This window comes from Echiichthys vipera (assembly GCF_963691815.1).
Source record: "Echiichthys vipera genome assembly, chromosome: 3".
Classification (NCBI taxonomy): domain Eukaryota; kingdom Metazoa; phylum Chordata; class Actinopteri; order Perciformes; family Trachinidae; genus Echiichthys; species Echiichthys vipera.
This window is the reverse complement of record NC_139828.1, coordinates 14,748,098-14,760,329: the sequence shown is the minus strand read 5'-3', so window position 1 is coordinate 14,760,329 and position 12,232 is coordinate 14,748,098. Positions and strand designations below refer to the sequence as shown.

General features: G+C 41.8%; 2 protein-coding genes across 2 annotated transcripts; one reads left to right on the top strand and one right to left on the bottom strand.

The window, feature by feature from the left end:
• Positions 1-279: 279 nt before the first annotated feature.
• On the top strand, positions 280-5,194 carry cpox (coproporphyrinogen oxidase). Its single transcript, XM_083911358.1, has 7 exons — positions 280-897; positions 1,480-1,623; positions 1,709-1,819; positions 1,958-2,099; positions 2,727-2,945; positions 4,154-4,258; positions 4,359-5,194. The coding sequence occupies exons 1-7, from the start codon at positions 345-347 to the stop codon at positions 4,441-4,443; spliced, it is 1,359 nt and encodes a 452-aa protein (XP_083767484.1). The 5' UTR covers positions 280-344; the 3' UTR covers positions 4,444-5,194.
• Positions 5,195-6,022: 828 nt separating this feature from the next.
• On the bottom strand, positions 6,023-11,933 carry prrg1 (proline rich Gla (G-carboxyglutamic acid) 1). The gene is made up of 4 exons (XM_083911505.1): positions 11,883-11,933; positions 10,985-11,025; positions 10,005-10,165; positions 6,023-9,052 (listed from the first exon to the last, which is right to left on the bottom strand). The coding sequence occupies exons 2-4, from the start codon at positions 10,992-10,994 to the stop codon at positions 8,588-8,590; spliced, it is 636 nt and encodes a 211-aa protein (XP_083767631.1). The 5' UTR covers positions 10,995-11,025; positions 11,883-11,933; the 3' UTR covers positions 6,023-8,587.
• Positions 11,934-12,232: the final 299 nt, after the last annotated feature.

Sequence of the window (12,232 nt, the reverse complement as noted above, 5' to 3'; positions counted from 1 at the left end):
GCAAACAGAACAAAACAGAAGCACTTGGATTTGAACTCATCTTTACTGCGAAATACAAAATACAGATCATACGAGGTGTCAATGAATGCAACATTGCCTTCAGGCGCACTGCATCTTGGGTCTTGAAGTTCGTTGTAGGCTTTCACTACGCGGAGAGCTCGACGAAGAACGACATTTCCCGTATTGCCTCTAATATACCGACGGACTATATACGCCCCTCTGGACGCACGACGCACGACTGTCACACAGCACGTAGACACAACTTATGATAATGTTTTGAGTAAGTACACGTTAACTTTCAACGGCCTCTACGCTCCGGAAAAGAGCTGTTGCTTCTCCTACAAATGGCCACCATTGTCTTTTGCTCAGTCAACAAAACGGCTCAGACCACCGTGACACGAGGCTGCATTTCTAATTTAAAGAGGCTCGCTAGTTCAGGAAAGTCGCATTTGCCGTTACCCAGCCGTCCGGTGACTTTTCTTCCGGGTACCAGATGGTTTCCCAGGGGTTCCAGTGTGCGCTTCATGTCCCATGGGACTGCAGGCAGATCCGCAGCCGGGCGAACCAGAAGGGGAGCCCTGGCGCTCAGTGGAGCCGCAGCAGTGACAGCGGCGGTGGCGGGGTTTTTAGCCAACGCTCACCACTTCCAGCGTGCTGAAATGGCAACAAAAGTACCCCAAGCCGTTGAGCAGAATGAGCAAGAGGGGGATATCTTGGAGAGATGCAAGGGGTTCATGTCTCCTCCGGTGACCGACATCGGTGTGCTGCAGCAGAGGAAAGGGGAGATGTGTACGAGGATGGAGATGCTGATCATGGAGACACAGGCCGACTTCTGCAAGGCGCTGCAGGAGGTGGACGGTGGGACTTTCAAGGTGGACCGGTGGCAGAGGAACGAAGGTGAGATAAGAAGATCCATGTGCATGCTTAAGGTGTTAAGGAGATTCTCAAGCATGCTGCATGTTTTTGTGCTAAAATCAACATGGTCATAGATGCATGAAAGAAACACAGCCATTATCTGGCCCAAAACACAACACGATCTGTCAGGAAATTAAATTATTAGGAAGGTTTTCGTTGCCACTGTGTGCACAACATTGCGGGATACATACTGTATATAGATATTATTATCATTATTATTATTATTATAAAAGGTGTAACTTGCTGCTGCTCATAGAGGGATTGTGAATAAGTCATGAATAAGTCATAGAGGGTCTAGATATACTCTTTATGTAAAGTGTCTTTAGATAACTTTTTTAATTATTTGGCACTATAAATAAAATCAAATTGAATTGAATGAATGGAATTCTTGAAGTATTGGAGTTTCAAGCATGCTGCATGTTTTTGTGCTAAAAGAAACATGGCCATAGAAGCATGCAAGAAACACATCCATAAACTGGGGAAAAAACCTTTCAGGTAATTAAAAAAACATCCTCATGTCAGTATCTTTCAATTTGTTCCTGTTTGCTGTTGTTTGTGTGTCAGGTGGCGGAGGAATCAGCTGTGTGATGCAAGATGGAAATGTGTTTGAGAAGGCAGGGGTCAATGTGTCTGTTGTGTTTGGAAACCTGACCGAGGAGGCAGCCAAGCAGATGAGGAGCAGAGGGAAAGTCCTTAAAGGGAAAGATGGTAAATTCTGTTAACTATAACTATAGCTCTCGACAAAAGCTGTGATAACAACATTCCCACTAATATGTCATTTTTTTTCTCTCAGGTAAGCTGCCATTTTGTGCCATGGGTGTGAGCTCTGTTATCCACCCCAAGAACCCCCACATCCCCACAGTGCACTTCAACTACAGATACTTTGAGATCGAAGAGGCAGACGGTGAGTGTCAGTCCCTGACGTCAGCAGTTGTGTCTTGGTGTCAGTGACACTATTGAGTGCATGAATGAATGATAACCCTTGTGTCTTTCTTCCTTATCTGTTTGTGTGTGTGTTCGTGTTTGTGCGTGTGTGTTCCAGGCACTAAGCAGTGGTGGTTTGGTGGAGGCACAGACCTGACTCCAGTTTATATTAACAAAGAAGATGCGTTTCAATTCCACAACACCCTGAAGGAGGCCTGTGACAAGCACCACCCGCAGTACTACCCTGACTTTAAGAAATGGTACAATCTGACTTGGGATTAGTCCTGCCTTTGTAAAATGTGTGTTCTTCAGCACGTACGCAAGTGAAGGTCTGATTTGTGTGTGTGGATTACAGTGGGCGTGTCCTCACTGTGGGATGATGATAAGAAGAAGTCTCTGCCTAAGTTCTGCAGTTGCAGAAAAACCGTTGAGCCTTGACGTTAGCCAGTGAATGACCATTGGGGATTTTGAAAAGGACGGGTGTGGCTTATCTGCTGTGGCTTGTTATAAGCAAATTTTGCCAGCATAATTTGAAGTTAAGTCTAAAAGGCGTAGTTAGGATTTTTGGAAAATTGCTTTCTTGCCAAGTTGAGAAGACTGATGCCACTCTCATATCTGACCATTAGAAATAAAGCTACACATAGCAACTAGTTAGCTTTGGATGAGCTATAGAGGTGCTAGTTGGTAGATTTTTTTTTTTACTCAAACGGACAGAGCTAGGCTAGTTATTTGCTTGCCTGCTTATATAATGCATGATATATGACTTATTTGCCGTTTACTAATATATTTGCATAGCCCAGATGTACTGAATATGTTTAAGCCCAGCCCTGGTTAAAAACAAAAAACAAAACTGCTATAGATTGATATATTTGAGTATTTATTTCTAGGTGTGACCGATACTTCTACATCCGACACAGAGGAGAGACTCGGGGTATAGGAGGGATCTTCTTTGATGACCTGGACTCCCCAAGTCAGGAGGAGGCATTCAGCTTCGTAAAGAGCTGTGCCCGCACTGTGGTGCCCTGTTACCTGCCCATCGTATACAGACATCAAAACGACACCTTTACTGAGGAGGAGAAAGCCTGGCAGCAGGTACGCCGAGGAAGGTGAGTTAAAGACGCTCAAAAGCAATGGGTATTGAGTAATATTTACATTTTACATAGGAGATTTTGTATTTATAGCCCATTTTAGTTCAATGACTCAAGGTTTTCAAACTAGTTCCACTGAATAAACCTAACCTTTATCCATGGTAAGTAAAGACTTGACGAGACCACCTCCCCTCAGAGCTCTCTGTGCCAACAGGGAATCCTTTAGTAAGAGACCACAACACAAAGAATGAGCTGAAGAGCTAGTTAATGAATGAGAAAAATGTGATGGGGAGATTTGGATAGGTGAGATAAAGTATCAGGCAGGAGAAGAAAGAAGATGCTGGACTGAGTGAATGAGGCATTCTTATTGAGTAAACTTTAATAAACAGTAGGGCCATGACGAGTCCCTCAGCTCACCAGACGAGACGATACAGGATATCGAGTTGGCAAGATTGTTACAGTATTTTTAATTTTAATTTTTATCTTGACAGGCACTGTTGATTTTAGCAGAGAGCTGTGTTGGTGCTGCAGGTGTCTTTGCATAGTGCTCGTGTTTGTTGCCTTGTAGCCTATGGTACTCACGCTGGTAAAGTATATCCCCATGCCTCGTAGTGGCCCCAGGGGCCCCGACACTGTGACTATAACTTGTACCTTGATGTTAAAGAAGCTGCAGGGGCCCACGTGTTCCATACATATTGATATTGCCAGACAAGTTTTCACCTCAACTAGAAATATCGTCACATTTTAATACCGCACGAGATCTCGTCACACCCCTACTAAACAGTCAAAGTTGTGTAGGTATGCTGCTGAAAGTGCAGATTAATTTGAACCGTCTTGTAGGTTGGTGTTTGTATTTGTCAATCCTGAAAGACAAACAGTAAGCAAAGATGGAAAAAGGATGATGAGAATATTTCCTTAGCATTACAAAGGTTCATGCACTGCAGCTGAGACTCTTGTCAGAGATGCTCACCACCACATAAATGCACCAACATGGAACAACTCAATTATCACGCAACAATAACTTACTAAAACTAAAGATGACTTGTGCTGGATTAGCTGCATATCTCAAGCAAGCTTTTTTTAAGAGTTTATCCTGATTTGAATCCTCATTCAAAAACTCTTTTGCACGTTGTTTTGGATTGGATTAACATATTTTAACAGTGTAATGAATCACACATCACATGAAGTTAAGTGTTGACTGTAGGTTTTGTGTGTTTATGTTATAGATATGTGGAGTTCAACTTGGTGTATGACAGGGGAGTTAAGTTTGGCTTGGCCACGCCTGGCTCCAGAATTGAGAGCATTCTTATGTCCCTCCCTCTCACTGCCAGGTAAGATAGCACTGGTTTTGATGCACTGCTAACCTTACACTTGTATGACAGTAATGTGCTGCCTTTGTTGCTTGGTAACACCCTCAGCCTTCATCCTCAGGTGGGAGTACATGCATGAGCCTGACAAAGGCACCCTGGAGGCTGAGATGCTGGAGGCGTTGCGAAACCCTAAGGAGTGGGTGTGACCGCAGTGTTCACAGGTTTACATGTCAATATGGACAAAACCACCAAGAAACCGTCTTTGTTGTATTTTATAATTGGTGTTACCTGTTTGATCAACAGCAGGTAACACTGTGTTTACCAAAATAATATAACTTTGCACTTGAAGAGTTTTTTAATCTAAGATGGTACTTTTCTTTCTTTACTCTTTGCTATGTTTTGTGAAAACAGCCTTGTTGACACTGAATCACATTGGGATGTATTACTACTGTTGGCCACAGGTGGTCGTTGTACCTTCTTTTAGGTCATTTCACAATGATGATGTGCTAATTTTTTAAGACATGTTTGTGTCAAACACTAGCTGTGTTTCTGTTTTCTATGCCTGGGCTAAATGTGGCTTGCTCTACTTGAAACACTTGAGCTTAACTCTTCTTTAACAAAGCTCTTAAAGGGAAAATAGGTACAAACTGAGCCACTGCATCGATGTGCCACTGCTTGTATCAAATGTTAATAAATCTTTTTTTTATGTTTAAGTGCATCTGCTCTCAACAATGGGTTATTTTTGACAATCAAAGCTAAGTAATAATGAGCTGATGCCTCCTGAGCCCCATTAATGTTGTGGTCGGTGGTTCACTCGTGGTTAATGAGTCACTTCTTGGTTTGTTTGAACAGTAGTAAAACAATAGTTGGATGTTGGATCATGTTCCACAGAGATGATAGCTGTGACACAGGCCAGGTGGCCCATTGAAGAAAGAAGAATGTTGGAAAAACAAAATGCCAAATTAAAATGTAAAAATGATTTATAGTGAACAGTTATAATAAAGTTTTCATTCTGTTACCTTTTAAATCTTTTACTGCTTCTTTCTGAATTTCTTGTGCAGCATTTAACACAAATAGTCACAGTAAAGTATTTCAAACAAGTCATAGTATGTCATAAAAAAGTAATACAAATGAAATACAGTATTTCATGAAAATGTAATAGTATAGTATATCATAAAAAAGTCAGTATAGTATGTAATAAAAGTCTTTAAAATGTAACAGTATGGCATCTCATAAAAAGTCTTAAAAATGTAGTATAGTACGCCTTAAAAGAAATTCAAAAAAGTGTAATGGTACCTTATGTCCTAAAAGTTCATGGCATAGTATGTCAAAGATAATAAAAATGTAATAGTATCGTATGTCATAAGAGTCATAAAGAGTCCTTGTATGGTATGTCATCAAATGTAATCGTATCTTATGTCATAAATAAGTAATAAAAATGTAATATAGTATGTTATGACAATGGAATAGTTTAGTACTGTGTATCATAAAAAAGTCATAGTATAGTATGTCATAAAAATGTAGTAGTGTAGTGTCCTAAAAAGTCATAGTCAAACATGTTATAAAAAGTCATTAAATGCAATAGTATCTTATGTCACAAAAGGTCATAGCATAGTATGTCAGAGATAATAAAAATGTAATGGTATCTTATGTCATAAATAAGTAATAAATACTTTAGTAAAATAAACAGAACATTGAATAATAAAAAATAATGTGACACTGAATGAAATTAAGGAAACATGTAGCACATTTTTCATGTTTTATTACAAATTAATTCAAGCTTCCGCACATATCAAGGATTTATAACAAGTTTTCTTGCATTTAATGTTATATAACATTTTGTTTGTTTGATAAGGCATTGTAAAAAAAAAAAGGGCTCTGCAAGTAACAGTACAACATTGACCTTACCAAAATGGCTACCATCCATCCATCAGCACAACTCAGTTCAAGGTCATAGCAAGTGCTGAGGTTCACAGGTCAACTCACAAAAAAGTATGATAATTATCAGTGCTCAGAGTCTGTGAGGTGCAGACAGGAAATGGGACATGTACAGTATGAGTGTCCCATGAACATTAGACAGATAAGATATATTTGGTTTTTAGAGTGTATGCAGCAACATTGCATATAGAGTATGAGCACTTTTCTTTTCTCCGAGGATTACAGGCTGAGAGTGGCGCTTAAGATGTCGAACCACTGCCCAAGTATCACCAAACAGCTCATTTTGAGCTTAAACACAAAGTGCCTTCATTTATCCACAACCTACTGTATATAGTTACACTAGTGTTGATGCATTCACTGCATTCCTATGCAGTAAAAACAATCTCACTGTAACTTACTTTCACACATAGAGACTATACATATTTACATACAGGTACATAACACATGCTAACCATGAGTTCTGTCCGTAGTGTTGTTAAATACAGAACCCCCCCCCCCCCCTCTGAATCCTGCATCTTTTCCCCCAAAGCTTCTCTTTCTATTTCTTTTTGTCCCACATTTCCGTGCAAGTCACTCCACAATTTATCCTTAGTGTGCTTTTAGTAGAAGTGGCACAGCAGAAGACTCTGTAGTCCTTTCCGACTTGGTTACATTTGCCTTAGGGGAAAAAGTAGAAGTAGGCAAAGATTTTCACAGTTAAAGCAGGCTCTGAGCAAATGTCATCAGCCCAGAGACGGACATGGGCCAGCAAGCGCTGACCATCAACAAACAGTGCAGAGACAGCTCCGACCTCAGGTGTACAGACCAAGCTGCATGCATTACCAAAATATAAGCACATATGACACAAATACACAAACACATTTCAGCACCCCACTTTACAACCGCTGATCTATTCTTCAATTTTAAATATTCAAAAGTGTACACTGGAGTTGGACCGATGCATTCGTTTGGCAACTTGACTATTTAAACCTGCATTAAGTGACATTTTTAATCACAATGTATTGAAGTACTCATTGTTATGTGGAAAGTCAATTCACACCCAACTCTGCAGCTCCAGACAGTCGTAACTAATTGTTTTGATTCTGTAGCCTGATCATTTACTACATGCCTGGGCCTTGACGCTCACTTTAACCCCAAATAAAACTTGGCAGCAATTTACATTTAATTTAATTTCCTATTTACAGTAACCAAGCCCAGACAAGCCAAACACCACTACTTGCAACACAAAACTGCAAAAAGTAAATAATCGACTGGTGATGATTTGTTGTTTTTTGTATTTAGCAAGCTAAAGACCCAGATATTTCTCACAGGACTCGTTCGACCAAACCAGAGCTCACAAATAAACATTGGACTGAATGCTCATGATGCTCTGTATGTGTCTGCTGGATGTGAGCAGGCAATTGTTTGCTTACAGGTTAGATTAGAGATGGGCGGAGAAAAGCCTTATGAAGCTTTGGGGCTTTCTTTCTGTTTGTGCTGTAAAAGAAATTTGAATAGTCATGGTCTTGTATGTGTAAAATAAACCCCAAAAAAGTGGGTGTTATTAGAAGCGCTGCATTAAATGTTGATGGTATTGTGTAAAATGTTACAGTAAAATAATTATTAAATGCATGGTCCAAAAATCTTAGATTCAAATGACTTTTGCTGTCCTGCTCTATTAGTGTAGTTAAGGTGTTCACTCGTGTTCACTTAGTGTTTCATATGAGTCACAATGTGATGTGACTGGTGACAGGAATGTGGGTGATGTCAGGGGGGGAAAACTAGGGTCAACATCAGCATCTACGGAGTGCAAGAATGTGCGCGAGCATCAGGATGGTAACTGCAGTTCACTCAAAGGAATACTTTGCCGCGGAAGAAGCCAAACACATCTGCACACGCTGCCCACAAATGCCATGACAGAGTGCTGAATCTAAATCAGCATAATGTCTCTTTAATGGCAACTGGCATCATTGATAACAAGGATTTCATGAAAATTCCACATGGCTAAAGGCACTAACCTTCAAAAAAACCATTGATCCAACCCCCATATACACTTTTAGAATAGTTTTCCTTCATTATGGCAATCAGAATCCTATGTTTTTAACACCACATGCAACATTTGTTATGCCCGCTTTGCAGTGTGACAGCATAGATGCAACTTGAGGAAATCCGCAGAGGTTGGTTGGTTTTAGTATTGCAGTATCCTTCCTGTTATCACTTCACCTCTTTAATGAAAGGTTAATACAGGAAAGTGCAAATTTCAACAGCGCTGGCTCTGGCAAAGATTGCATTAGTCCACTGACCAGACAGTTAATGGTGTTTGTGTTGAATGGGGTAGGCTGGTGATACCACAGTGATAGTGATACTGCTAAATCATCAGATGGTCTTAGTGCAGGTTAGGGGCTTTTGTTTGGGTGGTAGAGAGAGAAAGGTTTACTTCCCATGTCGACCGCTGACACTAGTAGAGCTGGTGTTGACTATATCCTCATACTGTGGAGGCGGCTCTGTCTCTATTTGGACGTCTGCGTGGCCCACAGCCTCCTCATAAGACGGTGGCGGGTCTCCGGCGCTTCCTCTCCCCGACGTGAGCTCAGAGCCCGGATAAGCTGGGCTGCTGTGGACGCTGAGTTCTGAGTGGTCACCATGGTGAAAGTCCCTCCCCCAATGGTCCATAGAGACCACTGAGAGGACGTGGTCGTGATGAGAGTGTCCCAGGCTGGGGCTGCGCTCAGAACGCTTGCGTGAGTGGCAGCGCCACACAGTGATGGCGACGGCGGCAATGATGAGCACAACCAGCAGCAATGGCACAATCAGGTAGAGAGAGTGGACGCCACCGACCACCGTCTCCAGTCCTCCAGATGGACTGCTCTCCCGCACATATTCCTCCCAGAACCGTCTCTGCAGCCAACCAGAAGACATGTTGTCAAAAATCAATACAAGATCATAAATATTATCTTCAAGTTAAGACTCAAGTTACATTCATGCAGGCTACAATGGTGCACTAAACAATGGTGGTTTCCCAAACGGTGTCCACTGTACGAATACTTTCTATCTGGATTACTGCAACACAAAGGCAGTAGACAACAACATCCGAACAAAAACCGACCACATGATTGTGCGTGTCCATCTGCGTGACTTTGCTCTCTGGCCTCTCACAATAGTTTTACAAATACACCTCCCTCTCTAGCATGGACTCGGCTGTTCTTCCTGCTGATAATCATCACTTCCTGAAAAAACACACACATTCCACAAGCTACCACTCTTGGCATTGGATTACATTACTGGACACATGAGCCCTACAAAATAGCACTTTAAAAGGGATTTTAAATGTTTTTTTCTTTACATTGGGCAGCTGGTATGAATTACTCAGCAGTAGTAATATTGATTCTTTTTTACTCTTAGATCCAGATGGGAGTGCTGTGTTCAAAGATTTCCAGCCAGTCAGTCTGATAAAGGTCAAGCTAAGAATTAATAAAGAGAATTAAGCAACAGAAAGATAATTGAGTTGTTGTACTTCTCTGTGGATAAGTTTATGTTTTGGCATATGGTGTTGTTGCTGCTCATTTCTGTTTCATGACCCCATGAAGTGGTGTACATATTTATCTGTCTGTCACCGACACGCTGGGAAATCTCTGAAAACATGACTACCTGTTGAAGCTAATACCCCTGTATAGACATCACAACTTGTGAGCAACTCAAACAAGCTATTGATAAAACAATCCCTTTATGTGGTTAATGTGGGTGCCCACATGTAGTCATATGGACTGTGTGGCAGGTGTTCCTGTGTGTATTTAGCCTCGAAGAAAGGACTGATTGGAGGTGTGATTTGATGAGTATCTCATCCCCTTACCGTCTTCTCGTCATTCTCGAAAGCCTCGCGGGCCTCCTCATACGTGCAGATCTCCTCGCGACACTCCCTCTGGATGTTACCCTGCTTCATCTCTTCCAGCAAGAAGTTGGCCCTGCGCAGTCGGCGGAGCACCGAGTGGGCCGCGTCCGCCGGCAGGAACACTGGGAGGCAGGGAGTCAAATACAAGGGCAGAGAAGAGGGAAGGGTGTAAGATTTAGAGATGTGTGAGGAAAGAAATGCATGCATCAAAATCACAAACAGAGAAAAAAAAAGAAACAAAAAGAGGAAAGTAGGGGTGAGTCAGTAAGCAGAAAAGCATGAGGGAGGAAGTGATTGGGGGAAATTTAAGCAAAGAGAGAGTATTGAAAGAGTGAAGCAGAAGGAGGAAAAGAAGATATAGATGCCAAAAAAAGCAGAAAAGGGAGCGGGAGAGAGGTGGAGACTGAAACAAAGGCAGTAGAGAAGAGCTGAGCGCTGCTCAGTGCCCACATTTCTGCATAAAAACAAAAGATCCTTTGATTTAGGCATCCATCCCTGGGACACGTAAGACAAACTAGAGGAATGAACTTAGAGAGACAGAGTGGCCCTCTGTTTCACACATCCAGGACGAGAACATAAACGCTCAAAGAGAAACTACGCACAAGATGTCACAACACGCTCTGGATTGTGCTGCAAAATTAACAAGTAATGGCGTCTGTGTGACTCATAAGTTCAGGGAAGGCTTCAAGACAAGACTTGAAAAGCAGAAAGTAATAACAGGAATAAAGGAAATTCCCTTAGGAGAAATTGGGAATGGTGTGATTAAGGACTGCAGAAAAACCTGAAGAATCACATTCCACTGACCAACTTGTGTTTGACAAACACACATGCTGGAAATCAACACAAGAGGAAAGGAAAAAAAACGGGAAACTGGAGGAGGGTTTCTGATGAAATTAGCAAGTGATCATGTGAACTTTTGTATAGTGTGCAAATACACTTACCACTCCCCATGATCCCTGAAAGTCTGTTTGGGGTGATTTCTCTGTAGAAAGACACAAACATGTAAGGCTTTTAAACAACAATTAACCAAAACTCCCTCTCAAAAACTACAGCTGAACATAAACAGTCATCTAAAGAATCCTACAGAGCAACAATATCCTAATAACTTATGAGAGACTGAAGGTACTGTCACAAAGTACTGTTACCAATGCAATATAGGGTAAACATCTGATTTGAGCCAGATCACGTTTCTCCCTTTAGGGATTTGAAAGGGAAACTTAATGCAGGACATAACAGTAGCACAGATCAACGAAAACATCACCGCCCTGAGTCAAAATGACATTCTTTGGGATGAATAAAACTCAAATATTATAACAATGAATGAAGCAGAATATAACATCCACGCGTTCAAAGTGAGTATGCTTTGATCTTATGATACATCCTTCACAGTAGCGACAGTGACCAATGGCGGCTGCTGGTCAGTGTTACAGATGGGTGTTAACGGGAATCCTGCTCGTAGCTGCCCGAAAATAGCTCTCTGTCGGCGGAAACATCAGGAACAAAGCGCCGCCGCCCCGTTACACGAATTAAAAGAGAGACAGGACAATTAAAGCTACAGCAATGTTATCTAAGCTATTTTGCGGCTGATAGTGGTGTGTTACCGTGTGTGTGAGTAGCGCTGTTAGCTGTGTGCGGTGCTGTATTGACAGACTGGGGATGATTTGTAGGATGAGTGCGTCTCCAGCGTCGGATGCAATTTACCGAGCGACACACGATTCAAACGGGCCGGATATCCCGACAGAGAGGTCGATAAAAGCAACTCCGCTGAATGTCACCGGGTTTTAGTTCGTGTCGAAACCGCCTGTTGGTGTGAATATGAACTTAATCACTTCATCTTACCTATTTTCGCCCCAAAAAAATGCGCATAAACGATCCCTCGACTCCTCCACTCCTGCCCCAGAGTGTTGCTATGTGCAGCGCGCAGGCGCACTGCCCTGTTTGCCTCCTGCGGCCCCTTCCCCTGAGTTAAAGGCACAGTCTAGAGATCAACACGTTATAGTGACCACAATAATTACAACTCACATAATAACAGCATACACGATGCCTTTATGAAACACATTGACTCAGAATAACGGAATTCAAACGATCAGTAGTTATCCTAGTGCCTTGACATACTGTGTATTAAGATGAATAATCAAATCCAACATTGCTTCACATTGAAATGTTGTAAGTGTAAATGAAAATGTGAG